Source organism: Nyctereutes procyonoides, unplaced genomic scaffold (assembly GCF_905146905.1).
Source record: "Nyctereutes procyonoides isolate TBG_1078 unplaced genomic scaffold, NYPRO_anot_genome, whole genome shotgun sequence".
Taxonomy (NCBI): domain Eukaryota; kingdom Metazoa; phylum Chordata; class Mammalia; order Carnivora; family Canidae; genus Nyctereutes; species Nyctereutes procyonoides.
This window is the reverse complement of record NW_026575160.1, coordinates 16,407,063-16,432,780: the sequence shown is the minus strand read 5'-3', so window position 1 is coordinate 16,432,780 and position 25,718 is coordinate 16,407,063. Positions and strand designations below refer to the sequence as shown.

Sequence of the window (25,718 nt, the reverse complement as noted above, 5' to 3'; positions counted from 1 at the left end):
TTATCCCAGTGGTCACTGTCAATTCTGGGTAAGTGTTCCCAATCCCTTATTAGCAGCACTAATCAAAGCGCCAGTGTCAGGAGAATCTGAGTGACAGTGTTTAAGATTTTTTAAGCCTTTCATTATTCCAACCATTCCGGTAAACATGCAAATGACCTTTTCCAGAATATAGGGTAATATGCAATTCTACTAAGCCCCCTTCCACCTAGTGTCCCTCAACTCTGCATTTTTTTTAACCACAGCAAACACAAAACTCTGAAAGAGGCTCTCATGGGATTTCGGATACCACTCCACTTTCCACATTTTCTTTCTTAGATTGACATATTTTTCTATACCATGTGATCCTAGAGATGGTGGGATATACCACAGCAGATATTTCCTAACACTGGAAAGTCTACCTTGCCCATAAATCATGCAATCCTTAGACTACAAGGAGAAAAATTATCTCACTGAGTTTCCCGAATGCAAACAAAGATTCTACAAATGGTAAGGAGGGAATAGAATAGCAAGGGGCCATAACATGCTTCTTGTTGTAACTTCCCTTTAGCATTTTATTAAACATGATCCCCCAGAACAGGCAGGTAGAAATATATGGCACTGTGGTGTTTTCCTTAGAGTTTTCCCTTTCATGGTAAATAAAGGATTATCAAACCAGTTCCCCCTCTGTTTTTATTTTATTTTTTAAATATTTTCTTTATTTATTCACAAGAGACACACAGAGAGAGGCAGAGACATAGGCAGAGGGAGAAGGAAGCTCCCTGTGGCAAGCCCAATGTGGGACTCAATCCCAGGACCCCGGGATCATGACCTGAGCCGAAGGCAGACACTCAACCACTGAGCCACCCAGGTGCCCCCTGATTTGTTTTTAAATAACAAGATACAACTTCTCTTTGGGGTACTGTTTCCTCTTTAGGATATTTAAGTTTGAAGAGCAACATTAGAAAATAATGCTGTGAAAATTCACAAACCTACTTCTTAAATAAACACATATGCTGTGGTCATGACCCTACCATCATGCTTTGCCTGAACAACCCAGCTCCAAAGAGTTTATCAGTTGGTCAGAGACATTTGTATTTCTTTCCTCTTGGGTAGGTAGTGTTATGGGATTATGGCAAGAAAACAGAAATCACAGGCCCTCAAGGAGTTTATTCTCTCATCTGGGACACTACCAAAGGGTCAAGTAGATTTGAAAATAAAAACTCAGTGAGAGTCTGTTGCATTTCAAAAATCAAATCCATTATACTTTCTTTAGATTTTTAAAGAGTTATATTCTGTAACCAAAGCAACAATAATAATTTCATTATACGTGGGCCAATGCCCCATGCAGGAAATTTTGATATTGTTACCAGATTTTAGAGGGATAAGACAAAGGAGTTGAGCCCAAAAGACAGGGGAATATGGGGCAAGAAAAGAAAAACAAGATGGCAAAGACTTTCTTTCTTTCTTTCTTTCTTTCTTTCTTTCTTTCTTTCTTTCTAAGAGATGGGGAGAGAGATGTGGGGGAGGGGCAGAGGGAGAGGGAGAGACAGTCCCAAGCAGGCTCCACACTGAGTGCAGAGCCCAATGCGGGGCTCAATCTCATGACCCTGAGATCATGACCTGAACTGAAATCAAAAGTCGGATGACTGAGCCACTGAGGTGTCCCGTGTCTGGCTTTTAATTAAAGTCTACTCCAAAACTTAGCAAGCCCCATCTGCCCTTCTCCCAGTTCCAAGCTCATGTTTTTGGAAAAAAGAAAAGTTGCACATCAGACAAGAGGAAGAGATGAGGATGGGAAGAGGAGACGTGAGAGGTAGAGTGAAGAAACCGAAAACTTTTAGCCCTGGTCTGATCCCCAGGTCTTCCAAAGCTAAACTGAGGCCTGACAGGATGCTTTTCATTACAAGGGATCAGATATAACATGCAAAGTGCCCCCTCCTTGCAAAGGTTACATATAGTACAACCTGCCACGTTGCTCCACGAGCATACATGTTTAAAGTCCTGAACACTGGTTAGAAAGGCTTAACTCCATTTCTCAATCCTTTTACATAGATATTCATTCATGCATGCATGTATTCATTCATTCATTCATTCATTCATTCAATGAGTAGAGAGCCTATGTATGAGCCAGGCACATAGCACTAAAAGACCATAAAACACACAATGTGGCCCCTATTGAAATAAAAACAAAACTAAAAACTGGTAACTGCTATGAAGGAGGGGTTTAAAAGTATGTTATAAATGCCAGAATGGGTGTGAGGAAATGATGTTCCAAAGAGGTGACGTCTAAGCTGAGATGCACAGGAAGAGCTTTCCAGGCAAAAGGAAGAGCAATGTTGAAATCCTAAAGTAAGAGACATGACAAGAAGAGCACAGTAGAGGTCTAAGTGGTGAAATGGGCAACAGTTAAGAGAAGGATGGGAAGTCCCTGCAAAGCGATGCAAGGGAGGGATAAGACCTAATGCGAGTGTATCAAGATCCCTGGCTGCTGGTGACCAAGGAAGGCTGAATGATGCCAGCTGGCTTGTAGGACAGGTGTTAGAAAACTTTTTCTGTAAAGGGCCAAAAGGAAATATTTCAGGCATTGTGAGCCAAGAGACAAAATCATCGATGTTATGTAAGTATAATATAACAACAAAAAAAGATGACAAAACTTCACAAAAATTTTTAATGGCATTCAAAATATAATAATAATAATAATGGTAATTGAGTATTATTTTAAAAATACAGGCTAATTAGAGAGAAAATGAAATTATTTTGGGGGGAATAACAAGTTATTTCATTGGTTTTCAGCCACTGTAGCACAAAAGCAGCAGACAATATAAATGAAAAAGCATGGCTGCAGTCCAATAAAACCTTATTTATGAGCTGAAATTTGAATTTCATATAATTTTCATGTGTCATAGTGTTTTTCTTTGGATTTTCTTCAACCATTTGATAAAGTAAAAACTATTCTTAGCTTGTGGGCTGTATAAAACTGGACAGCGGGCTCCATTCTTATTTGCCAACCTCTATTGTTGAAGACCCCACATCTGGATACATCTAACTGATTGCTCAGAGTGTATTTGTTTTTGGCAGGTGTATTTGTTTTTACAGAGCAGTGCTATGTATTTGCCGTTGCATCACAGCAAAGGCCTTGGGATATAATGTCATTCCATTATAGGTGATACTAAGATTACCATTTTATTTACTTATTTTTAAAGATTTTATTTATTTGAGAGAAAGAGGGAGAGCACACACACACACACACACACACACACACACAGACACAAGCAGGGGGAGGGGCAGAAGGAGAAGTAGAAGCAGACTCTTCACAGAGAAGGGAGCCAAAGGGGTGGGCGGCTCAATCCCAAGGCCCCAAGATCACGACCTGAGCTGAAGGCAGACACCTACCAGACTGAGCCACCCAGGCGCCCCTAAGATTACAATTTTAAAGGTACATTTTGCAGCTTTGTAATTACAAGTAATCTGGGTGATACTTAGAATCCCGTGAACATCCTGTTCCCCCAAAAACTTTCACTGAGTGGTTTTAGCTTTCACAGATGATCCTTGCCTGAGTCAATCATGACACTGGAAGTTACAAAATAATTTTGATATGACTTTGAATTGGCTTCCTACTATGCCATTATATGGATTACATAATCATTTTTTAACGCAATCTCCTGATATGAAAATTTTAGATTCTTTTCTTTCTTTTTTGGTTGCTATTATAAGTGTTTAATTTATATCCTGTAGATAAATGTTTATGTACACCTATCATTAGTTTCTTTTTTTTTCCTTGAAAATTCAGTCATTTGAGAGAGAGAGAGAGAGAGAGAGCACACAAGTGAGTGGGGAAGGGGCAGAGGGAGACAATCTTTAAGCAGACTCCTTGTTAAGTGTGAAGCTGACTTGGGGCTTGATCTCAAAACCTTGAGATCATGACTTGAGCCAAAACCGAGTTGGATCCTTAACTCACTCTGAGCCACCCAGGCACCTCCATCTATTTCTTAGAGAAAATTACTTGGAGTAAAACTGGGTCATAGAGTCTAGCCATTTTTTAAAGGGTTTTCATCTATATTAACAATTTGTGCTTTACGGAATTATACCAAGTTTTGTTCCCATTAAGAACGATTAGTGCCTGGTTCCTGACATTTAAGAGCCAACACTTAAAGAATACCATCACCAAACTGATAGATGAAAATGGTTTCTCATTATTTTAACTTGTGTTTATTCAATTATAGTGAGGTTGGAACATTTGTATTTCTTTCACCTGGTCGTATCCTGTACTCATTTTTCTATTCATCCTTTAAATATTGATCTATAAGAGCCCTTTCTATACTAAGGATGTTAATTCTTTGCCTTTAATATGCATTGTACATATTTTTCCCAGATTGTAGAAAAATGCCTTTAAAAATATTAAAATTTACATGATTATTTTCCTCTTCGAAAAAATTTAGGAATGGGGCAGGTAATGCAAAAAATTAACCAAATGTAGAATTATTTTTGTTTATTATGAACTTTAGCATCTTTAAAGAACTGCCTAATGAAACTTAAAATTTTATTGTCAATATTCAAAATTCTCTTCTGATCTTTGCTACATATATATATATATATATATTATATAGCTGATTTCACTATGCACAAAATGTGTTTTGTTTTTAATCCATCATTCCATATCTGCTTTCCATAATCAGCACAGTTATAAATACAATTTTTAATTAACTCTAGGATATAATGCAATTTTTAATTAACAGCATGACTTAATAAATTTCATTTAGTTCTCATAAACCATTTAAGATCCAATTTTTCATTAGAATAAATAGCATTGCTGTGAATATCCTTACATAAATTCTTTTTGATTCCTTTAGAGTTAAGTTCTTAAGTCAATCTCAAAAACAAAACTACTCAATAACCAGAGGAAAAAGCACGATGCATTTAGGTTTTTCTTGTTTTCTGCCAGAGAACACTCCAGAAAGACTCATTCAACATGTACTGAGTCCCAGGTATTTGAGTGTCACCGGCAGTGTTTAAAAGAGCTTATTTCCCCAAATCTCCAACAATATGGGTTTTGATAAGTTTATTTATTCTGGCTAAGTTTACAGTGTTGTGTATTGTGGTATCTGAAGTTCTTGGAAGTGACACTTTCTCAGTGCAGGCAAGTCTGTGCAAGAGCCACATGATAGTCCCGTGTATACTTCCTTCACTTATAAACTCCATCTCCTTTATCAACTTTGTGGGATCAAATTCAGCAGTGGAATTCCAACACATATTTCTATACTGGTTAGAGAGCTTTTAAATATAATTTACATTATGTGTTTTCTTTCCACTCTCTTCAAGAGCAAGAGCCAAGTTTGAGGCAGGTCTGTGTCCGTGGCACATCAGATATGGACAGCATGCAAAGCTAACATCATAGAGGGTGGCACCCAGGCATGCCCTCGCTCCCATCAGGGGAGGATGGCAGGTGAGGCTCTATTCCTGGCTTCCGCTGTTGTTTCATACCACCCCAGGCAGCCCTGTCTCTGCATGCCCACATCACCATGGCATTCGTATCCTCGTATCCTTCATCTTCCACTGGAAACAGGAGCCGTGGTCAGTGCTAGACCTGGCTCTCTGCAGTGGCCCGTGGAATGAAGGCTGAGGGGTAAGAAGTGCTCTAGGTTTTCCTCAGAAGAAAGGTTCATTGACAGTATTAAGCACAAATATTCTTCTAAGATGACGGGGGAATGACTGCACTTCTGGGGAAGATTTGGCAAAGTCTTGAGACATTTTTGATTGGGACAATCGGGGGGTGCTACTGGCATCTAGGGAGTAGAGGCCAGGGATGTTCCTAAACAACCTACAATGCACAGAACAGCCCTCCATGACAAAAATGATCTGGACCTGAATGTCAGTGGTGCCAAGGTTGAGAAATCCTTCTTCTAAAACAAAGCAACTGCCCTCTGTGCCTCTCCTAAACCCAAACTATTAAACCAAAAAAGAGTATCCAGTAATACAAACTGCAATGGACTGAACTCTGGCTTGTGTAGATAGGGAAATTTCCTTTGGGATTTATGTTTCACTGTGGCATTTCATAGGACGCTTCTCTTACGTGGGCCTAGAACTAGGCCACTGAAGCCCCAGCAACGTTACCACCATCCAGGTGGGCACTGGAAGCTGACTCTGCAGCACGGTCCACACTACTGTGCACTTGTCCCCATGGCCTCTCATCTGAGGTTCCAGTGAGATGGGAGAGCTAGTTAGGGAGTCTCAGGAGGCCTGTATGGAGCAGCAGGAATCAGAGAAGAAATTATGCAGACGATTGTATGGGACACTGAGATGCTGCTGAGAAATAGGGAGAGAAATACCTGGCCAGGCTGGCTTGGAATCAGACCCTGGAGCCCCCAGACCCAGCTCCTAAGATGGGGAGCTAAGGTGGTGGCCGGTTCTGAACATTTAAAACCCTTCTGCCCAGGTGTATCCAAAGCAGCTTATGCTCAACAGTAACCCAGACTGAAAAACAACAGGTCTTACCGGGGGCGCTGGTGGTGGGGGAGGAGGAGGGGCCCCCAGCGGTGGGGGAGGGGGAGGCAGAGGAGGAGGTGGTGGCGGCGGTGGCACCGGCATATGTCACAGCGTTGGCGTCTCTTTGCTTCTGAATGGTCCCAAGAGAACGGTTTCTGCCCTGAAAGGGAGAAAAGAGATAATTTTCAACTTGAGTGTCTTTATTCATGCGCAGGTAGCATGCATCATGCAGACCCAGGCGAAGAATGGATAGCTTTTTCCTTTCTCTCGTCCACTCATTCATTCTTCCTCCCATTCACTCTCTCAACAAATACCAAATGCCCGCTGTGGGGCCGGCATTGGGTCAAGTGCTGGAAACAAAAGAAGTAGCTAGATTTTAGAGAGACTTAGGTAATAAAACTGATGAAATCTAGCTATTTATGTCTCAATAGAAATAGAATATATAAATATGTCAGTGGCAACACCTCATTCCATAACGATTTTTCCAAACAGCTGCATCCTATCTGCTTAGCATTAAACTTTCTCGCTTTTTCCTTTCTGATGCAGTTTAAAAATATTCTGTACATACTCCCATTTTCCTAAGCAGAGCAAATGGAATGAAATTTAACCTTTCTGAATGTCACGGGCTCAACGTTACTCACGATGCCAGCCTTGAACAAGGCTTGCAAAGTGCATTAATCATTTTCCTGCTTCCTTCTCTTCTGCTTTTACTCTTCTTGCCGTTGCCGGGCTGCTGTTTCTATACAATCTGGTATTTGCTACAGACAGGGCTTCGGGGCACAATCCTGCAAATATGGTTATGTGGCAAACAGTTAATATTAGAGGATGTATGATCTCCAAATAAATGTGGTATTTCACTGTGGAGTGGGTGGTGTGTGTGTGTGTGTGTGTGTGTGTCTTAGAATCCACATCAAGACACGCTGAAAAAGCTTAAAATGTATACTAAGGAAAAATCCCACAGTTTACAAAAATGAGGAAAACTTATAGAAGAATCTAACAATTTAAGTGGCAACAAAAATAAACATCAATCTTAGGCCGGGGTGGTTTTGTGTTCCTTCTGTCTCTGTAGTTAGTGGAAGGCCAGAGCAAGGCCCATGCCCGTTTCTTTAGCTTTAAACTCCTCCGGTTTGTATTATTTAATGGTAATATTCTTATCTCTTACAGGCAAAAAGCAATTATGTAACCTGGAACTTTGTTCCTAACCTAGTCCCCTGGATTTTGCTTACTTCACACACATTCTCTTTACCTTTGTGTAGAGTGGCTGCCATGTGACCGGCTAATCACAGTAATTTCCACATCAAGCCTCTGAGGTCAGTAGTTTAATCCCAATTTTATAGGTAAGAAAACTGACATTCAGAGATGTTAAGTACTTTGTCCCAAATCCCACACAGAGAGTCATGGGTGGACTTGGGACTGGAACCCAGGCTTCCCAAGCTCTAAAGTCCAGCCTCTTCTCAACATGATTTTTTTGTGTGTGTGGCAAAATGTGCATACTACAAAATGTATCATTTTCATAATTGCAAAGTGTACAATTCAGTGACATCAAGTACTTTCACAATGTTGTACAATCATCACCACTATCATTTCCAGAATTATTCATCATCCCAACAAGTGCCCATTAAATAATAACTTTCCATTCCTCCTCCCCTACCCCCTGGTAACTTCTAGCCTACTTTTAGTGTGAATTTGCTTATTCTAGGTACCTCAAATATAATATTTGTCCTTTTGTGTCTGGCTTATTTGTCTTCAAGTTTCATTCATGTTGTAGCATGTGCTAGAATTTCCTTCCTTAATTGCATGTATGCACCCACCACATTTTGTTTATCCATTCATCTGTTGTTGATAGATACTTGGGTTGCTTTCACCTTTTGAGTACTGTGAATATAACTATGAACATCAATATACAAGTATCTCTTCAAGACCCTGCTTTCAATTCTTTTGGGCATATACCTAGGAATAGAATTGCTGGAACATATGGTACTGCCCTGTTTTCAGCAGGGTTAAGAACCCCCTAAAATTGTACAAAAAATTTAACATGATGGGGCAACCTGGGGGGCTCACTTGGTTGAGAATCTTACTTTTGATTTTGGCTCAGGTCATGATCTCAGGGTTGTGAGATCAAGCCTTGTATTGGGATCTTCACTCATCAGGGAGTCTACTTGAGATTCTCTTTCTTCCTCTCCCCTTGCCTCACTTCCCACGCATGCACTCACTCTCTCTCAAATACATTATATAAAAAAATTTAAAGTGGTATAAGATATACACATAAGTTACACTTTCATGTGGAAAGAGTCCATGATAGTTTTTATAAGAGTTCCAAAGAGGTGCATGAGCTGATCCCCTTAGGAGACCACAATTTTCTTTTTTTTTTTTTTAAGATTTTATTTATTTATTCATAGACACACACACACACACACACATACAGAGGCAGAGACACAGGCAGAGGGAGAAGCAGGCTCCATGCAGAGAGCCTGACGTGGGACTCCATCCAGGGTCTCCAGGATCACGCCCTGGGCTGCAGGCGGCGCTAAACTGCTGCGCCACCGAGGCTGCCCAAGACCACAATTTTCTTATAAAGTATTCCCCTGAAAGTTACTAGCAGTCTTTCTGTGTCACTCTTTCTGTCCTTGATAGTAAAACAGGAAGAGAAAGACTGAAAAAAATAATATTCATCAGAGTCCAGAGAATAAAACTATATTAAAATTGAGCAGAGATGCCAGTTGGTAGTAGATATTTCTTCTAAGTAGCATCAATATTATCTTATTATACAATAAAACAAACTGTGTGTATTAGTCGGATAAAGCTGGTGTTTTACTATTTTACTGGCTGAATGCTAAAGGAAGTTGGATGTGAGCTCACAGTTTAGTTGGAACAAAGATGAATGATCAGCTATTTGTATTTTAACAATTTCTTTCATGAAAGGCATTGGGTATATATCTCTTTGTGATCCTTAATTCAGTGGTAAAATAATTTCAGTCAAAACTTTACAATAGGGATTAAAGGGTTGGCTGAAGTATCACAGAACAAGAAAACATAGAGGTCTCATTAAATGAGGATTACATCTTTTAAGCAAGACGGATGAGAGGAGTCAGACCTTCCCTTGGTGAAGAACTGGAAAGGGATTAGGAAAGTAACTTTAGAAACTTAAATGTCACTTACCTAAGGTCATTTATCTAAGAAAAAAATGGCCACAGGAAGGAATTAAGGAGAACTATGGCAGAACTATTCATGCAACCCCTTAGCCCACAGCTGGATTATATCTCCTAGTGTCCTCTGTGGTTAGATGTGACCATGTGACTGAGCTCTGGCCAACAGAATGAAGGCAGCCGTGATGTCTTCCATGAGGCCCATAAAGACTTTCTACCCACAGTTTTCCTCTCTTCCTCCATCCACTGGCTGGAAGGAAAGGTCTGATATGTGGGCACAGCCACAAGATATAAGAAATCTGGGTTCCTGACTCACCTCTTTAAGGCCATCCACCAAATTCTTTATTGGACTTTACAAAAATGAAAAACTTGTACTGTGTTACATCATGGAGAGTCTGGAGTTTAAATGCATACAGCCACTAATTTTTAAGTTGCCCAACACAGGAACTTAATAGAATAGAGCCAATCCTCATTATTTGCAGTAGTTATATTCTATAAAGTTGCCAGAGACACCGAGTTAGCAAATACTGAACCACTGTGCTTCACAGAAACACAAAGAGTTAGACTCCTCTGGACATTTAGTCACAAGGCTTTTGTGAATTCACTAATACAGATTCTTGTTTTATGTGTATTTCTGCTATAAGACACCTCATTTCATATATATTGTTGGTACATTAACTTGAACTCCATGCCAACAGCATTATACCTCATGCCTAGATGAAGGTTCTCTAACACATTTTTTTTTAAAGATTTTATTTGTTTATTCATGAGAACACAGAGGCAGAGACACAGGCAGAGGGAGAAGCAGGCTCCCCATAGGGAGCCCGATGCGGGACTCGATCTCAGGACCCCAGGATCACGACCTGAGCTGAAGGCAGATGCTCAACCACTGAGCCGCCCAGGTGCCCTCTCTACCACATTTTCTCTATAAAGCACAACACAGCCTTTCTGTGCACAACACTAGATCGCACTTCAGCATTATATTTGGGAGGGGCCATTTAAACCAGCAAACTCACCAACAACAAGCACACAAATCCAAAAAACATGGCACTAAATAGCATGTGCAAAGAACACTGGTTTACAGCGTGAGAACTGGAGCAAGCATGCAGAGTGCCGCCTCGTTGGACCTCAGCTGGGAAGCACGTGTGCACGGGGAGGCCCCAGGTTTCCCCCCACTCTGTACATGACAGTGCCGATGAATACTGACTTTGGGGTTGCAAATAGAGTTCAATGAGTAGGTGACTAGCAACCTATGGAATCCGTGAATAATGAGGATCGACCGGATAACTTTCTGAACCCCCTGTATGGGCTCAGCACTGCATCAGGTACTTATAACACACTGTCCCGTTTAATGCCCTCAACAACTCTATGGTAGGCACTGGCTTTTCCTATGATAGAGAACCGAATTTTATCTCAGAGACATTACTAGTTTCCTCCAAGTTTCAGAAAGAGTAACAGAGATGAGTTAAAGCTCTGGCCTCTCTGATCCAAAACCTCACTTCTTGGTTTTAATAACTTGGTGTCATCTAGGTCATATTATCTGCTTCCATTATGCAAAGATTTTTAAATATTCCTGAGACCCTCAGGTGAAAAGGACCTCATATAGGTAAGCATAATTCTTGCACTTGCTCCTCCTGAACCTAGGCATCCTTGCTGTCCTTTCAATTTTATTTTGAGAAATCTGAGAGTAATCAGGTGCCATTGGGCTTCTGTCTTGCTGAACTCCCTGGGATGATGTTTCAAACTCTAGGATTAGAGGGTATTTTTACATGTGGTACTTGATGGCTTTGAAGGCTTTTTCTTGACAGATAAAATAATTAAGCAATTACCTAGAGAAGTATTTGTTAAAATCTGACAGTTAAGAATGCAGAGCTCCAGGAAGTCACAGGCTGTACCATGAGCTCTTTGAAGCTTTGTGCTCTCTCGACACACTTAAAACTGTTATTTTGCTCTGTAATGTATTTTAAAAAAATGCCGAGGATAAAAAAAGCCAGATTCTCAAAGGCTTTTGTGTTTTCTCCCGACTCATGAAATAACTCTGAAAAACAGTGCTGAGACGCAGGTTAGATATCCAAACACCCTTAGAAGGTGTGGAGGGCGGCAAAACTAATGCCACTTCCACGTGAGAGCCCCCCCCCCCGCCCCCAGTACAGGGGACAGTGCTGCTCTCAGGGTCAGACAGGTGTGCTTTTCCCAGCTGTGTGGCCTTGATCAAGTCACTTAGCCCCAGGGGGTCTCATTTTCTTTACCTGTAAACTGTCTAGAAAGCTTAACTCTTGGTTGGTTGTCGGGACTAAAACAAAGACTGTACATGAAGAGTATTACAGAGGTCTTGACAGGCAGCAGATGCTTAACTGGAAGCTTATTTATCAGCATCACACCACCACCTGCATCCCCACAAATAACTACAATAAAAGGTGGAGCGGGACACATGTCCCAAGAGGGCTGTGGAGCGCTCAGGAATGTCACCATCAATTCCAATATGAGGAGGGCGGGGGGCAGTAGATAAATGTTGGGTAGAAGCTATGGCATTCTTCAGCAGGTGACAAGGTGGCTACAGGAGGCTGTTCTAGTTAGGGAGGGTAGCATATGAGCAGAGACAGAAGAAGGGGGAGAAAGCAAGCCTGGGAGGCTCTGTATGTAGCGGGGAGGGGAGAAGAGAAAAAAGGCCAGAATCACAGAGGGGCTGAAATGACACTACACTATTCTGCAAGTATCTCTTCTCTCAGGTAGGGGTGGACATGTGTCTTGTTGTGGCCATCCACCATCTCCTCAGGCATTGGAAAAGAGTTCAAAAGATGGTGGACTTCTCAGAGGAGTCCTGGCCCCCTCAGCCAGAAGCCAGGAGCTCCCTTTCCCAGCATCCCTTGCAGGCAGGGAGCTGATTTGTGACTCAGTGGTCACAACAGTGGAAGGACAAGGTGTGGAGGGGCCCTGGCTCACAGGAGTGACAGCGTGGGTCTGCAGCTGGAGGCCCCCCTTCAGTGGGAATGCAAACCCAGTATGGCCACATCCTTTCGGTTTTCCCCCCAAAGCCCCAAATCCAGATTTTGGTGTGAAGTCCAGTTTTGAAACGTCGGTAACTAATTCAAAAAGTGTTTTTAAAAATCACTGGGCCAACAGGTATGTTCTGTTACAGGACATACAGGATCCATGGACTGCATGGTACAACCTCTCTACCAGGAGCTAGTGGGGTTGGGAGTGTCGGGGCGGGTGATGAACCCTCCCTCCCACCCTTCCTTCCTTCCGCACCTGATTCAGAAATAGATGTGGAGTGGGCTTGCCTAGCTTGTTAAAATAAAAAGTTCTGTATGTACATATACACCAACTGAGCTTTATCAGAGAGAAATCGCTTATGGTAAACAAGTTTACACACTAGTTGCCTTTGACTAAACTATACGCTCCTTTTTTTTTTCTTCCAAGAGTAGTTTGTCAGATTACAGTTGTTGACAAGTAGAATGTGTACCTATTTTTAAAATATAAGCAAGAAGGGTTACTGCTACTATTTGACAAAAGTTCCTTCTGCTGGTTCTTAAAATACATCTCAGTAGGAATCTGAAAATAAACTTCTCTGTGCACTCATGACTTTTTACGTTGTGCCATTGTCCCATTGAGTCTCTTATTTGGCTGTGAAATGAGGGAGCCAGGCAGAGATTTCTCACCTCTGAACTAATAAAGGTGAAGGAGCCCCAGGTGACAAACAACTGCTCACATGATGGTCTCAGCAAGGTACTCCAGGTCCGTCATTTAGTTATCAAAGGTGCCTTGTGGCCAGGAAATCACAACCCCCAGTCCATGAGCATACAAGGCACAAATAAAAGGTTTCTTGAAAGATGGGGGCACCTGGGTGGCTCAACTGGTTAAGTGTCTGCCTTTGGCTCAGGTCATGATCCCAGGGTCCTGGGATGGAGCTCCATGTGGAGCTCCCTCCTCAGTGGGGAGCCTGCTTCTCCCTCTCCCTCTGCCTGCTGCTTCCCCTTGCTTGTGCTGTCTTTCGCTCTCTCTGTGTGTGTCAAATAAATAAATAAAATCTTAAAACAAAAGAAAGAAAGAAAAACACATGGCAAAGTTGCCAAAAAAAAAAAAAGTTGCCAAAGCTATAAGGAAAATAATAAAGAAAATTTAAAAAAAAACAAAAAACCTCTCCTGGTGACAGTGAAAATGGTTTAGGAGTGTTCACTTTCTGCTGTCCCTTCCTCATTGTGTGATGAGTGAATGCTCTGGGCATAGCCTTCTCTTGGGACTTCCCACCCATAAGATCTCACATCCCACACGTCACCTCTCCTAGTTAACACTGTCCTGGTTTAGGCCAAATGGAAATTGATACCCTCACTCTCCTCAATGGTATACAAGTCCTGGAAATATTCAGCCTTTTTGGGGAGTTGGGGCACGTTGGGCTGAATAAGCAGGGAAGCAGGGGACACGGGGAGGGGGAAAAAAAAACATAGGTTAAAAAAAAAATCCTTGACCATTTATGTTCTGGAGAATAGTAAAACAAGTTAGCTCTGTGATAGCTGTTACTATGTATCAGATCTTGTTCTTAAGGCTCTTTGTATATCAACCGATTTGAGCCCCACAACAGCCCAATCAGATTAAGCGCTACAATTGTCCCCATACTTCAGATGAGGAAACTGAAGCACAGAAGGGTTAAGAAATCTACCCAAAGTCACACAATGAATTAGCGGAGGAGCTGGCATTCAAACCTAGGGTGTCTGTCTCCAGAGTCCATGCTCTTAAGCCCAAGCTAACTTAAGTCACTTAAAAACACATGGGTTTTACTTTGCAAAATAGGAAGGAGGGTCCTCAATAAGTTAAAAATAGAGCTACCCTATGACACAGCAATTGCACTACTAGGTATTTATTCAAAGGATACATAGTGATCAAAGGGGACCTGCACCCCAATGTCATAGCAGCAATGTCCACAATAGCTAAACTATGGAAAGAGCCCATATGTCCATTGACAGATGAATGGATAAAGAATATGCGGTATATATATAGACACACACAACACACACACACACACACAAACACAATGGAATATTACTCAGCCACGGGATACAATGAAATCTTGCCATTTGCAACTAGGTGAATGGAACTAGAGGGTATTATGCTAAGTAAAGTAAGTCAGAGAGAGACAAATACCATATAATTTTACTCATATGTGGAATTTAAGAAACAAAACAGATGAACACAGGGGGAGGGAAGGAAAACTAAGATAAAAATAGAGAGGGAGGAAAACCAAAAGAGATGCAGAACTCTAGGAAACAAACTGAGGGTTGCTGGAGGCGAGGTGGGTGGGGAGATGGGAAAACTGGGTGATGGGCATTAAGGAGGGCGCTTGATGGAATGAGCACTGGGTGTTATAGGTAGCTGATGAATCAGTAAATTCTACCCCAGTGACTAGAAATACAGTATATTTTAACAAAATTGAATTTAAAGAATTTAAAATAAAAAAATTTTAAAAATTTATAAAAGGCTTTTATAGTTTTTGTCACATCCACATACCACCTGAACTTTCTTTTAGCTAGATAAATTTATTTTGCAGAAGAAACTTTAAATTATCGCTATTTGGAAAACCAAAATCATCTTCCATAAATAGAAAGCAATAAAAAAGTGAATGCAATAATTGTTAAAATGTTGTCTATATACATTTCCATAATGTTTATAGAAAGTAATACATAAATAGAAAGTAATAAAAAAGTGAATGTAATAATTGTTAAGATGTTGTCTATATACCATCTCAATGCATTTCATGTTTCCCTGGTGATACTTAAGCCTTTGTGCTTTGGGAAACTGATCTACAGTGATGCTCCCCAAACTTTAATGGAGAATGAATCACGGTGGGGGTGGGGGGGTGGATCTTATGAAAATGTAGATTCTCATTCAGTAGTCTGAGTGGGTCCTAAAATTCTGTATTTCTAACAAGCTTCCAGGTCAACGCTGCTGGTCTGGAGACCACACTTTGAGTAGTTCTAGAATGTGGAAACATGTAAGCAAGGCACAGTGTCCATCCCAGACCTCCTGAATTAGAATCTTTGGGAGAATCTTCTCAACGAGTGATTTTATGCCTGCTCAAGTTTGTAAAGCTCTGTTGCAGAATATCAAGGCTGATGAAATTCTCTGCCCTACACCATTGGGACACTGTGTCCTTTACTGAAAGGCTCTTTTTCTATAGACTCATTTAATCCACGAATGGATCCAGCCTGCTGGATGGATTCTCATACTGTATGAGAATTGGAACTGACACACAAACGTGAAAGGGAAACCACACCGAGTGTCCATTCACTCTCACCGAGGTGATGGGAAGGATTTCTAACACCTGGGAAACACCGCCCTGATGACAATAGTTCCTGAAGCTGAATCTGCTCAGGCCTGATCGGACATTGTAGTTAATTATCTGCTGAAATGCTGAAAGGATTAATATAGTCTTGTCTACGTGAGTTCTAAAATTAAGATATACATTAACCACAATCTAATATGAAACCTAGCAAGTCATGCCTACAATGAGCTCATAAATTAGTTTCCTTTTATAAGACTCTTAACTGAAACACAAATTTGTTCCCAGATCATTCATTGAACGTGCTATGGTTTTCGGACATATTTGGCGAAGGGAAAAAATGGAAATATTGATTATATTTATCATTGACTCTGGTATTTAAATTATAGCTAACTGTGACGAAAATCATTGTGTGCGCAGTTCCCAAGGCTGAAAGGAGAAAATATTGATTTCCTGTCCTTTTTTTTTTTTTGCTGCCTATGAACGAGCTAAAAGAAGAACGAGGCTAATTAAAAATACATAATATTAATCACACATTTATAAGTAAGCCTCATTTCATATAACTGTTATGCTTCTGCAAAATGGCATCTCTAATTTTGGAAAATCAAGGAATGCTTTAAGTATACAAAAGGAATTTATTATGCAATGGAAACCCGTAATCGATATTATAAAATAATGAGTCATTTTACACAATAAATTACCACCTCTTTCCTTAATTTATTTGATGACACTAGATTTTATGATGAGGGCGTTTTTTTACTCTCTAAGGCTAAGGTGGTAACTTTTCACTTAGGATGGTGAGCCCTCCTGAAAATGACTTTTTGAGACTGCTCCGGCTTGGGACAGAGAAGGACCACGCAGACTGTGGCCCCTGTAGTCTCTTGTCCACCTTGACGTTCTGCTAGAACCTCAAACAGTCGGTGGCAAGGAGCCATCATCCCTCACCAGGCTGATCCTTTCCTATGGCAGCAAGCACAGGTCAGTGATAGCCAAGTGACCAGAGGGTGTACCTCCCAGGCCAAGGGGCATCATTCCCTGCTTTACCACATACCCCTTTCCATGGAGGCAATTTCTACATCTCGTTTTCCACTCTGTTCTATGCATCCTATACTTTACCCACACCACATCTGTGACATCTTCTTACATACCTTTTCTATCTCAGCGTCTTTGTCCATGTTATTCAGGCTGTGTATGACAGCCTTTGGCACCTGAAAAATTCCTACTGATCCTTTAAAACACTCTCAGGTGCCCACTGCTCTGCAGGGAGATCCTCCTCCCTTTGGCAGAGCTAACTGTACTCTGCTGGTGGGAATGCAAAATGGTGTAGCTACTTTGGAAAAGTCTGAAAGTTCTTTGAAATGTCCAACAGTTATCATAGGACCCACCGACTCCGCTCCCAGGTATCTACCCAAGAGAAATGCAAACTTAAGCCCACACCAAAACTTCCACATGAGTATTTCCAGTAACATTGTTCATAATTGCCAAAATGTAGAAAGAACCCAAATGTCTATCAACTTATGAGTGGATAAACAAAATGGCTGTGAGATGAAATATTATTTGGCAACAAAAAATGAATGAAAGATTGATATAAGCTACAGCATGGATAAACCCCAAAATCATTATGCTGAGTGAAAGAAGCCAATCCACGGGCACCTGGGTGGCTCAGTCAGTTATCCCAAGATCCTGGGATAGAGCCCCGCAGCAGGCTCCCTGCTCAGCAGGGAGGCTGCTTCTCCCTCTCCCTCTGACCCTCCTCTCCAGCTCATGCTTGCTCTCTCTCTCAAATAAATAAATAATCTTAAGAAAGAAAGAAAAGAAAAGAAAAAGAGAAGAGAAGAAAAAAGGAAGGAAAGGAAGGAAGGAAAGCAAGCAACCCAGCCAGCCAATTGCAAAAGGCCACGTACTGTACGGTCCTATTTATACGAAATATCCCGAATAGGTAAATCCATAAAAGTAAAAAGGAGATTGGTGGTTGTCAGGGCTGAGGAGACAGAAGGTGAGGAGTGATTGCTAGTGGGTTCCTTTTTAGGGTGTTGAAAATGTTCCGAAAGTAGATGACAGTGATGGTCGAGTGACTCTGAATATTCCAAAAACCACTGAATTGCACATTTTAAGAGAGTGAATTTTATGGTATGTGAATTATAACCCAAGAAGGCTGTGTTACAAAAAACAATTGGTGCAGTGTGATTAGTATCAGGCAAAACAGAATCCAGGGCAAAAAATATTAATACAAATATGTAGTGTTTTGGAAACACGAATTAATTGGTTCCATGGGTGATGGATACGTAAAAAGCATAAGAAACCTCTGAAGCAGACCTTCCACGGTTGAAGGGAGTGAGGAGGGTAGGAGCAAAGCTTTGCCACCAGTGCATGCGTGGGGTGTGCGGCAGCCAGCCCCAGCCAGCATGGTGCTCACAGAACCTTACTTTGTAGGCTGTTAAAGACAGGAAAGATGTTAGATACTTGTGTTTTAAAAACAGCACCCTGGGGGCCCTGTGCGTGGAGAGTGAATTATAGGGAAAAGCAGCAAATGGGTAGAGCAATTTGGGGATCCACTTGAGTGAGGATGGATATTTATTTGAATTATAATCACGGTAAATGGGATAGAAACAAGAATATTAGTTTGGATGTCTGGAATGGGTATCAGCAGTATGAGCCCAGGATAACCCTAGTGCTCCTGGCCGAGACAATCTAGTATAGTAAATAAGCAGACGGGAGAAAGTGTGTGTGTGGTCAGAAGGGGCATAGATGGGCAGGGAGAAGGGGATTTAATTAGGAGCATCTGAGATGCTTTTGACAAATGGAAATTTAGATCTGAAATTTAGGAAAGAATCAGGCCTGGTGATAGTGATTCAGGAATCTTCACATAAGGCAGTTGGGTATGTCTCATTCTCTCATGCTAATTGTATGAAGATCTGGAAATGCGTAACATTTTAAACTACTGAGTTGCCTTCTGTAATTTCTAATTAAGTCAGGGACGTGGCTAATAATGGCAGTAAGTCAGGTGTCAGGTGGCTGATAATGCTAATTGCCTATTCAATAGCCATTCCCTCTTCTTCCTCATAGCAAAACCCCTAATTTGTGGGTGGGGTGGTAGCAGTTGCAATTTACTCAGCTAAAAATATTTGATTTCTCAGAATCCCTTATATTTTGAGCAACCTTGTGACATCATCCTGGCGAACAAGATGTAGGTGGAAGTAGCTAAAGAGGGTATTACTTTCTGAATAAAAAGGTAACACCTCTCTAATGGAAGGGCCCTCACTCTTTGGGCATTTACATCTTCCTTTTCTTCCTGATTCTAAACCTAGACATAACAGCAGCCAACTTGTGACCATGAGGCAACCAGATGTAAGATGAGGTCCTACAGGTTAAGGACAGTGAATCAGGAGGTTGAAAGTATTGTTTGGGCCCCCGCATCAGCCCTGGACTGCCTTTCTTGGGAGTCTAGTCTAGTTCAACAAGATAAATAAACTTGTATCTGTTTAAACCAGATTCTAGGGCAGCCTGGGTGGCTCAGCGGTTTGGTGCCACCTTCAGCCCAGGGCCTGATCCTGGAGACCTGGGATCGAGTCCCACGTCAGGCTCCCTGCACGGGGCCTGCTTCTCCCTCTGCCTGTGTCTCTGCTTCTCTCTGTGTGTCTCTCATGAATAAATAAATAAAATCTGAAAAAAAAAAAGATTCTAATGTATATGTTGTTTTGTTTTGTTTGTTTTGGTAGCTGAATGCAATTTTAACTGCTAGAAATCACATTTGAACTAATACATCTATCAGTGTTATTATATACATTGGTATTATATTCGCATATAACAGAGAGACTAAAAAAGACAAGACCATTTCAACTACCAAAAAAAGTTTAGAAACAAAATATTTATTCTTTTTTAAAGATGATTTTATTTATTTGAGAGATAGACAAAGAGCATGAGGAGGGGGAGGGACACAGGAAGAGGGAGAGCGAGGAGCCTGACGTGGGGCTCCATTCCAGGACTCCCGGCATCATGACCTGAGCCAAAGGCAGATGCTCTTTGGCACTGCCTAGGTGCCCCCAAGATATTTATTTTTACTACCAAGTAGTACTGAAAGCATTAAGGGCCTTAAGAGGTAGTATTGAGTACTGGATTTTTCTTTCTTCCAGACAGTGGGATAAAATTTGCAGCTAAACAGAGATTATGGGACTACTGTATTAAGAAAATTCATGAATACAAACCCTATTAATGAGCATATGTGCATGAAACACCCTTCTGGAGGAGGTAAATTGAGCTGGTATATTTAAATGGCTTTAGCCAAAATGAATGTTCTTAAAGATGGGATTGTTCACATGACTCTCACAAGAATTATAATCTGTGGAAGAAAGAATCTTTCTACTCCCCAGGCCCTCAGTAAACATAGCTAAGAAAATAGCATGTCCCCAAACCACAGCTTGCTGGCCCTTCACAGAAGAACTTTTGCTGGACTGTGCTCTGGGATTATGTCTCTGGAACTGCAGTCCATAATGTTCTAGGAAACATTTATTATTGCCTTCTACCACAAAACTTCCATTGTCTTCAGGGCAGGGACCCTGTGGAACACTTAGATCTCTATGGCAACAGTGATTCCTTTGAAGACCTGCCAGGAGAAAGTTATCCCAGGTTTTAGGACCAGGAAAAACTGTGCAACTGATCTGTTTTTATCTCATGGTCACTGTGGATCAAATAACTATTTGCGTTTTCCTCTCTGTTTTGGCTACTGGGAAGCTCTGACAAATTTTTAATCTTCTCTCCAGAAACTACACTAGACTTATAGTAAACTCAACTGCACCTTATGATAGAGTCTTATTCTCTAAATTACCTCTGATTTTATCTTGCTTTCTAATTTGTGCATTCTCTTTACCCTGGTTTCATTCGCTATTAATTTTATGTTTATTACCTGTTTTTGTAAACTCCTCAAATGCTTTATGGGATAGGAACCATTTAAGGCAAACAACTTTTAAAAGCATCAGATGACAGCAGCTACTTTACTGACCATTGCTACGAACGAGGTACTGTTCTAAGTATGGAACTTTCTTTCTCTTTTTAAGATTTTATTTATTCATGAGAGACAGAGAGAGAGAGGCAGAGACACAGGCAGAAGGAGAAGCAGGCTCGATGTGGGACTTGGTCCTAAGATCCCGGGATCATGATCTGAGCCGAAGGCAGATGCTCAACCACTGAGCCACCCAGGCGTCCCTGCATGGAACCTATCTTAAGTTATCTACCCTAAACCTGAGATAAGTACTATTATTACGCCTGTTTTACAGATGAGAAAACTGAGGGACAGGGAAGTCATTTGCCCAAGACCATACAATAAATAAATGATGACTCAAACCCAGCTACTCTGAATTACAAAATTTCGACAAAAAAAAAGAACTAATAATATTGAATTTCTAAAAGAAGCTGAGGCCTTCTGAATTTATAGGATGAGCTTAGCATCCTTCAGCTTTAAAGGGGATATCTCTTATACATCTTGTCTATAAAGTCATGCCTGATGACCCCCACCCACAGAGGGGAATGAGACAGTAGAAGCTAAAAGGGCAGATAATCCAAAAATAATTGACTTTTGATTTTAGAACATAGAGGTTTTCATTCATTCGCTCACTCGTCCATGCAGTACTCATCATGTGCCATGCATGGTCAGGTTCTGGGAACAGAGATGAAGCAGACAAGCACCTGCCTGTTCAGGAGCTCAGGAGCAAAAAGGGGGAGTCAGGGAGGTAAAGGGTGCCTCGGGGTCATAAACAAGCTGATAGCAGACCAGAGCAGGGTACGACAGGATCATTCTAGGACCAGATTAGCCCTTGGGGTCTATGTCACAGTTGATAATGGGAGTACGAAGAATCAGCTCCTTTAGAGGGCTATTGCGACGATTTGGGCTAAGATCAAGCTCTTAGCCTAGCCTGGCATGTACTATGTGTTCAGGACGTGTCAGCCTTCAGCCCCTAAGGCACAGTGGACAGCAGCCTGGGCATCCTGCTTTGTCACACGCACACATCCTCATAAGGACAAGTGTTCTCAGAAGCTCAAGCACCGAGGCTGGCTACTACCTCCCCTGAGCTACCCCTAAGAGCTGACTTACAGTCCATTAGCACTCTTTCCTGGATGTCACCATCTCAGATTCAGTGTCTTGTTGGAATAGATCACCCACACGCGACAAATATTCCTTCCAGTTGCGCTCAAAAATCTTCCACGGTACCTGGTCCACATCACGCCCCACCCGGCATTTTTCCTGCATTTGCTCTGCTTCACGTTATCTGGTTGGCGCTTCAACAATGGCAGGTAACTACACGAGTCCCCTGCTGCATAACGGGTCAGGTTCCCACTTGAATGGGTCTAAGGAAAAGCCCCAACTAGAATTGCAAAACGGGAGTCTCAAGTGCGTTATTGGCTGAAGCCCTTAAGAACATATGTGCTGCACCTGCTCAGCATCAGCTGGGAACAGTACGTCTCTCTTCGGTTTAGCACAGTGGCTAAATAAGAAGTAACTAATCATTTTCTCACCAAACCTAACTCATATTTAACAGTTCCCTCTCAAAGTTTGTTTTGTCATGCTATCAGCAAAGTCAGTCAAACATTACGATTCCTTTCTAAATATTCCAGCAGCCAGATGGCAGGAACACTACTGTGACAAGGCAAAACTCGCCTAAAGATAACTTCATGATGCATAATCATGCTTGATGGCACTCGGCTAAGTAGAGTCACCCAGAGGTACCTCTTTAGCTGCTGCCCCACTTAACCCATATCAGATCCTTATAATGGCAAGAAGAAGGCAAACATTCAACCTGCAGTGTGAAACTGGCTGGTAAAACAAACACGCTTCTACTTCTCTGAGGTCTGAATTTTAGGCAGAAATATGAAATCACTAGAAGACCACACATTAGGATACGATGTCTCTCTACATATAATGTCACTGTACCTTAAAGTTTCAAATAGTTCTGTACCAAATTTAATGTACATTTAGACCACGTGGGCTAGAAAACATCTCCGCTGCCCAGTTATTTCCGTAGAGTGTGTGGTTTTTAGTTGCTTTTGTTGTTACTCCAGCGTTAAAGTATCTTTATAAACTCTAGGATGTAGGAAAGTCGACTCTTCCTGCCTGGTGAAAATTCTATGCCTTCTCCCTTAGGGTTAATTATATTTTGGCTTCTCATACCTTTTCTAGGTTATATTACTCATTGTGTGTGTGCGTGCTCTGTGTGTGTGTGAGTAACCGCAAAATCACAACCTGTTCTATATGGTTTCTGAACAATAAATCTCCTAAAAAGAGCGTTGGCAGGCTGGGCCAGCTGGCTTTCTCCTGTTTCTAAAACTGTATGTTCTTAGACACACGCACTTCCTCCATCCCTTCTGCTGCTAACTTCAGTCTGTGACACAATCTCACATGCACAATTATATGAAAACAACAGAGACTCCTGGAAAGGAACAAAAAGAGGGCAAGGCAGGAAGCCAACCTTCAAGTCTCTTGTCCGGGCTTCAGGTGGCCGAGAACTGCTTCTGGTGGTATGTACAGAATTTGAAGTCTGTGTCCCCAGGTTCTTAACTGGGGCTCCCCCGGGTAAGGCACTTAAGGCATTTTTAAAGTGTGTGACTTTTTATTTGCTCATCTGTAAAACACCTCCCTTAAAGAACCGTGACTCCCACGTGAGGATGTTCACACAGGCATTTGGCAAAGCCCTCTGCAGCGTATATTTCATTTCCCATTATTTCTCAACTTTCTTTTGTTCCCCCGTCCTTCTTTTCTTTCCTGATTCGTTTTTTTTTTTTTGTGGTTATTTTATTTTATTTTTGTTTTTGTTTTTGTGGTTTTTAAATGTAGCTCGAAAATGCACTGCCTGGAAAACACTAATCTGTGTGCTACCACAGTGAGTGGATTTTTAACATTAAATTTTTATGTACTTTTTAATCGAGGTAACACAGAAGCCAAGCGCACACATTTCAAGGGAGGGACTTCATAAATACCTGTATGTGCACACCCGTGGAGTCACAAGTAAAGCAAGGGAGGGAGCATCTCCCACATTCCAGAAACCCCCCTTGTGCCCAGGTTGTTGTAAAAGGTCCAAAGGCAACCCCACTTCTAACTTACATTGCCATGATTAGCCTTGCCTAAAGTTACCAACCCAAACAAACAAACAAAAAAAATCAACTCAGGGGAGGTTGAGGTTGCAGCGATTACTACTACCATGGTTGCCCATGAGAAATGTACCTCCAATCCTCCTTCTGATGAGATAGAAGATTTTGGAAATAAGGAGAGGGGCATGAACTTTGCGAATCACACAGGCCACGCAGAACAAGGCCCTCATCTTGTCATAGCCAATGACTCAAGGCTCTCAGGGAGGCCGAGTGACAGCGCTACTTCCTGCTACAGAGTAACTTTGCTTCCAAATGCTGCTGTCACAGAACACGTCTCTAACGTGAGGGACGCGGCCGGGGCATCCCCGCGAGCCTGGAGCCGGGAGCAGGGAGCAGCTCTCCGGGAGGCTCCGCGTAGCACTTGGTAGGGAGCAGTGTGAGCAGCGGCGTACACTCCGTCCCCACGAGGCTGCAGCTCCCGCTGCGGGCACACCCACGCGGCTGGCACGGAAGGCACGGACTGTGCCTGCGAGCCTGCGCCTCCCTGCCCACGGGGGCTTGTTCCTCACAACCCCTTCCCCAGCGCCCGCTCCCCCGACCCTGCTGCCCGCATCCCTCCGTGTCTGGGGGGCGGTAGGCAGGGGCGGGCATTCTCTGCCACCTTCTCTGACTCCTTCTTAGGACTCTGAAACCCGTATGCGTGTCCAGATCTAAATCGCTGGAGCACAGACTACTGACCCCAGGGGTCTGGACACGAGCCCTGGGAGCTGAGTCCCAAGATCCGCGGGCAGGTCCCAGCTAGGTCAGCACGCACGAGCCGTGTGACCTTGGGCAAGTCACTTCACACCTCCCGGACTGGCTTGCTCCCTCTGCAACCCCAAAGCCACCTCCAGCCCTGCAACGTCCTAGCTCTTCTTCACTCCGCCCCGGCTCTTCCTGCGTGCGACCGTCCCCTACTCAGCGAGACCCCAGCCTTTTGTTCTGGGGGGCGGGGGGAGCTGGGCGGCGAGGGCCAGGCCAGGCGGGCTGGGCGCCGGGGCCGCTGGGTGGAGAGTCGGGTCAGGGGAAGACGTCCCCGGGCAAGCCCGCGGGGACCCGGGACCCTCCGCCGTCGCCGTAGGGCCCGGCTGGGCTCGGAAGGCGCGGCGGGCGGCGGGCGGCGCTGGGGTGGGCGGAGATGCCCGGGCACCCGCGCGCGCTGCACCCCTGTCCGCGCCGCGGGCCACTGCGCCCCTCCCCGCCCCGCGCGGAGCTACCTGCCGCCGGCCGTGCGGGGGCCGGACAGGACTCAGGCCCCAGGCGACGTCCCCGCCGCCGCCGCCGCCTCCGGGCTCCGGGCTCCGGGCTCCGTCCCCAGCCCGGCGCTGCAGGTGCCGCCGCTGCTGCGCTCGCTGCTGCGCTCGGTGCGCCCCGCTCCGCGGCCGCCGCGGGCTCTGGTGCTGCCGGGACGCGGGGGCGGGGCCGTCGCTCCACCTGCTCCGCGGGCTCCTGCGCGGGGACGCGGCCCGGCGGGCGGGGCGGCTCGGGAGCCCGGGGGGCGGGTCCCGGCGGCGGCGGCGGCGCGCCCCTCCCGCCTCTCCCGGTGCGCGTCCCGCGTCCCGGCCGCGGGGAGACCGGCCTAAGGCATCGCCACGCTGGGGGCGCGCCGCTGCTGCACCCACCCAGTCCGGGCCTTTGGAACCCTCCTTCTGCTCCAGGCGGCGTCAGGAGCCCTGGCGACAAAAGGGGAGACCCGGGTCACCTTCTGCCCTCCC

The 25,718-nt window shown here is 43.4% G+C and overlaps 1 protein-coding gene across 1 annotated transcript in view; it reads right to left on the bottom strand.

The window, feature by feature from the left end:
* Nucleotides 1-25,337, bottom strand: part of WIPF3 (WAS/WASL interacting protein family member 3) — an 81,036-nt gene extending 55,699 nt beyond the window's left edge. Inside the window, exons 1-2 of the mRNA XM_055314683.1 lie at nucleotides 25,221-25,337; nucleotides 6,472-6,622 (exon numbers count right to left, since the gene is read on the bottom strand). Of these exons, the coding sequence (XP_055170658.1) occupies nucleotides 6,472-6,564 (93 nt within the window). The 5' untranslated portion in view covers nucleotides 6,565-6,622; nucleotides 25,221-25,337. The remainder of the gene's footprint in view (nucleotides 1-6,471; nucleotides 6,623-25,220) is intronic.
* Nucleotides 25,338-25,718: the final 381 nt, after the last annotated feature.